Source organism: Meleagris gallopavo, chromosome 26, assembly GCF_000146605.3.
Source record: "Meleagris gallopavo isolate NT-WF06-2002-E0010 breed Aviagen turkey brand Nicholas breeding stock chromosome 26, Turkey_5.1, whole genome shotgun sequence".
In the NCBI taxonomy this organism is placed as follows: Eukaryota; Metazoa; Chordata; class Aves; order Galliformes; family Phasianidae; genus Meleagris; species Meleagris gallopavo.
The window spans coordinates 5,478,965-5,480,631 of NC_015036.2; the positions used below are offsets into that span (position 1 = coordinate 5,478,965).

The 1,667-nt window shown below is 57.4% G+C and overlaps 1 protein-coding gene across 1 annotated transcript in view; it reads right to left on the reverse strand.

Annotated features, from left to right (window-relative positions):
* Positions 1 to 1,667, reverse strand: part of SCN4B (sodium voltage-gated channel beta subunit 4) — a 7,705-nt gene that overhangs the window by 1,432 nt on the left and 4,606 nt on the right. Inside the window, exons 2-5 of the mRNA XM_019622879.2 lie at positions 1,212 to 1,375; positions 414 to 639; positions 196 to 325; positions 4 to 124 (exon numbers count right to left, since the gene is read on the reverse strand). Of these exons, the coding sequence (XP_019478424.1) occupies positions 31 to 124; positions 196 to 325; positions 414 to 639; positions 1,212 to 1,313 (552 nt within the window). The 5' untranslated portion in view covers positions 1,314 to 1,375 and the 3' untranslated portion in view covers positions 4 to 30. The remainder of the gene's footprint in view (positions 1 to 3; positions 125 to 195; positions 326 to 413; positions 640 to 1,211; positions 1,376 to 1,667) is intronic.

Consider the following 1,667-nt stretch of genomic DNA (forward strand, 5'->3'; position numbering starts at 1 on the left):
CACCTCGCCTCCCCAGGGCGCGGGGCTGCTTCATGCCTTCTGGGGGGCTTTCTGCTCCGCCTTGGAGCCCGCCAGGCCGTTCTCTGTGTTGTCGTTGCCCGAGGAGCTGACGAGGCACTCCTTCCTGCGAGGAGCACACAGCTGACACCCGGCCCCACTGCCCCCCCGCAGCCCCCCCTGGGTGCCCACACTCACTTCCCGTCCTGGGTCTTCTTGATGATGAAGAGGACGACCCTCTTGACAAGCATGAAGAGGATGAGGAGGCCGATGAGTCCGCCCACAACACCCACAATGATGAGCGTCACGGTGTTGTCTGTCTTCTCCACTGCCCAGCAGGAGGGGTGGAGGGGGTTCAAGTCAGGACACCCCCAGGCACCGTGAGCCCAGTGCTCACCACCCCCAGCAGCACTTACTCTTATGGACCACGGTGAGGAAGATGGTGGCATTGTGCTGCGCCTTCTTCTCCTTGGGGTTGAGGACATGGCAGGTGTACCTGCCGGCGTCGCTGAGCTCCACGTCCTTCAGCACAATGGAGATGTTGTTGTCCTTCCCGGTGGTGGAACCGACGAACTCGACCCGCGGGTTGCGTCCCACGAGGATGGGCTCAGAGGTTTTGCTCTTGATCTTGCCGTGGTAGATCTGCAGAGGCACGGTGGGGTCGGTGGGACGCAGCACTCCTGCCCTGCCCAGCTCCTGCATGCAGGCACAGGAGGGCAGCAGCACGGCCAAGCACGGATGCGGTGGGTCAGTGCCACCACCCTGCAGCACTGTGATGGGCCACACAGATCTGCACTACTCTGGGGCAGGGAAAGGTCCCTTTATTCTGGGACCATCCTGGTTCTAAGGACAGAGCTGCTCCAAATCCTCCTCCTTACCAGCAGGAGAGCAGTGTGCACAGCAGGAAGGAAGCACATCTATACCAAAGCTTTTGCATTTCAGAGCAAGCACAGAAGGAGAAATTTAACTATATTTTGCCTAAAGCATAGCCAATTTGTGAATTATGAGAAACAATCAGATTTAAGCGGCAGAAACTCCAGGCCAGCTTTGTTCCAAAGCATAGGCATGCACAGGTGCTCCCCACCATTCCATTTCTCCCTGAGCTGGACCTGCTCGGAGGGAGTGCATCCCACGGGAGGAGAAAGGCAGGCAGTGAGAGGCACATCTGAAAAGAGCTGCCAGGAAAACACAGGCAAAGCCTGGAGTGCACCCACCAGCTCCGTCGAGTTGAAGTACCATGTGAAGATCAGGTCCTGGAAGCCAATGCAGGTGGTGAAGGTGCAGGGCAGCAGGACGTCGGAGCCATTCAGAGCCATCACAGTGTTGGTTTTCCCCACCGACACCTCCAGGGCGAAGGCAATGGCGAGGATGTACAGACCTGGTGGGAGGAGAGTGTGAGGAGCAGTTGCTGCAGGAAGAAATACGGTGCCAGGGAGCAGCACAGGGCCCCTCCAGCTGCCCTCATCCCATGGCATGGCCACAGTGCTGCCCTCATCTATACGACATCATCAGGCCCTGCCTGGCTCCCCCAGAGACAGTGCAGGTTCAAAGGGATCCATAATATCACCACAGATAAAGTATGCAAATGGAAGCTCTGATTTGCATGTCATCCACGGTGCCTTCAGCTAAGCTTTAAAAGGGGGGGGGGGTAAAAAAAAAAAAGGAAAAAA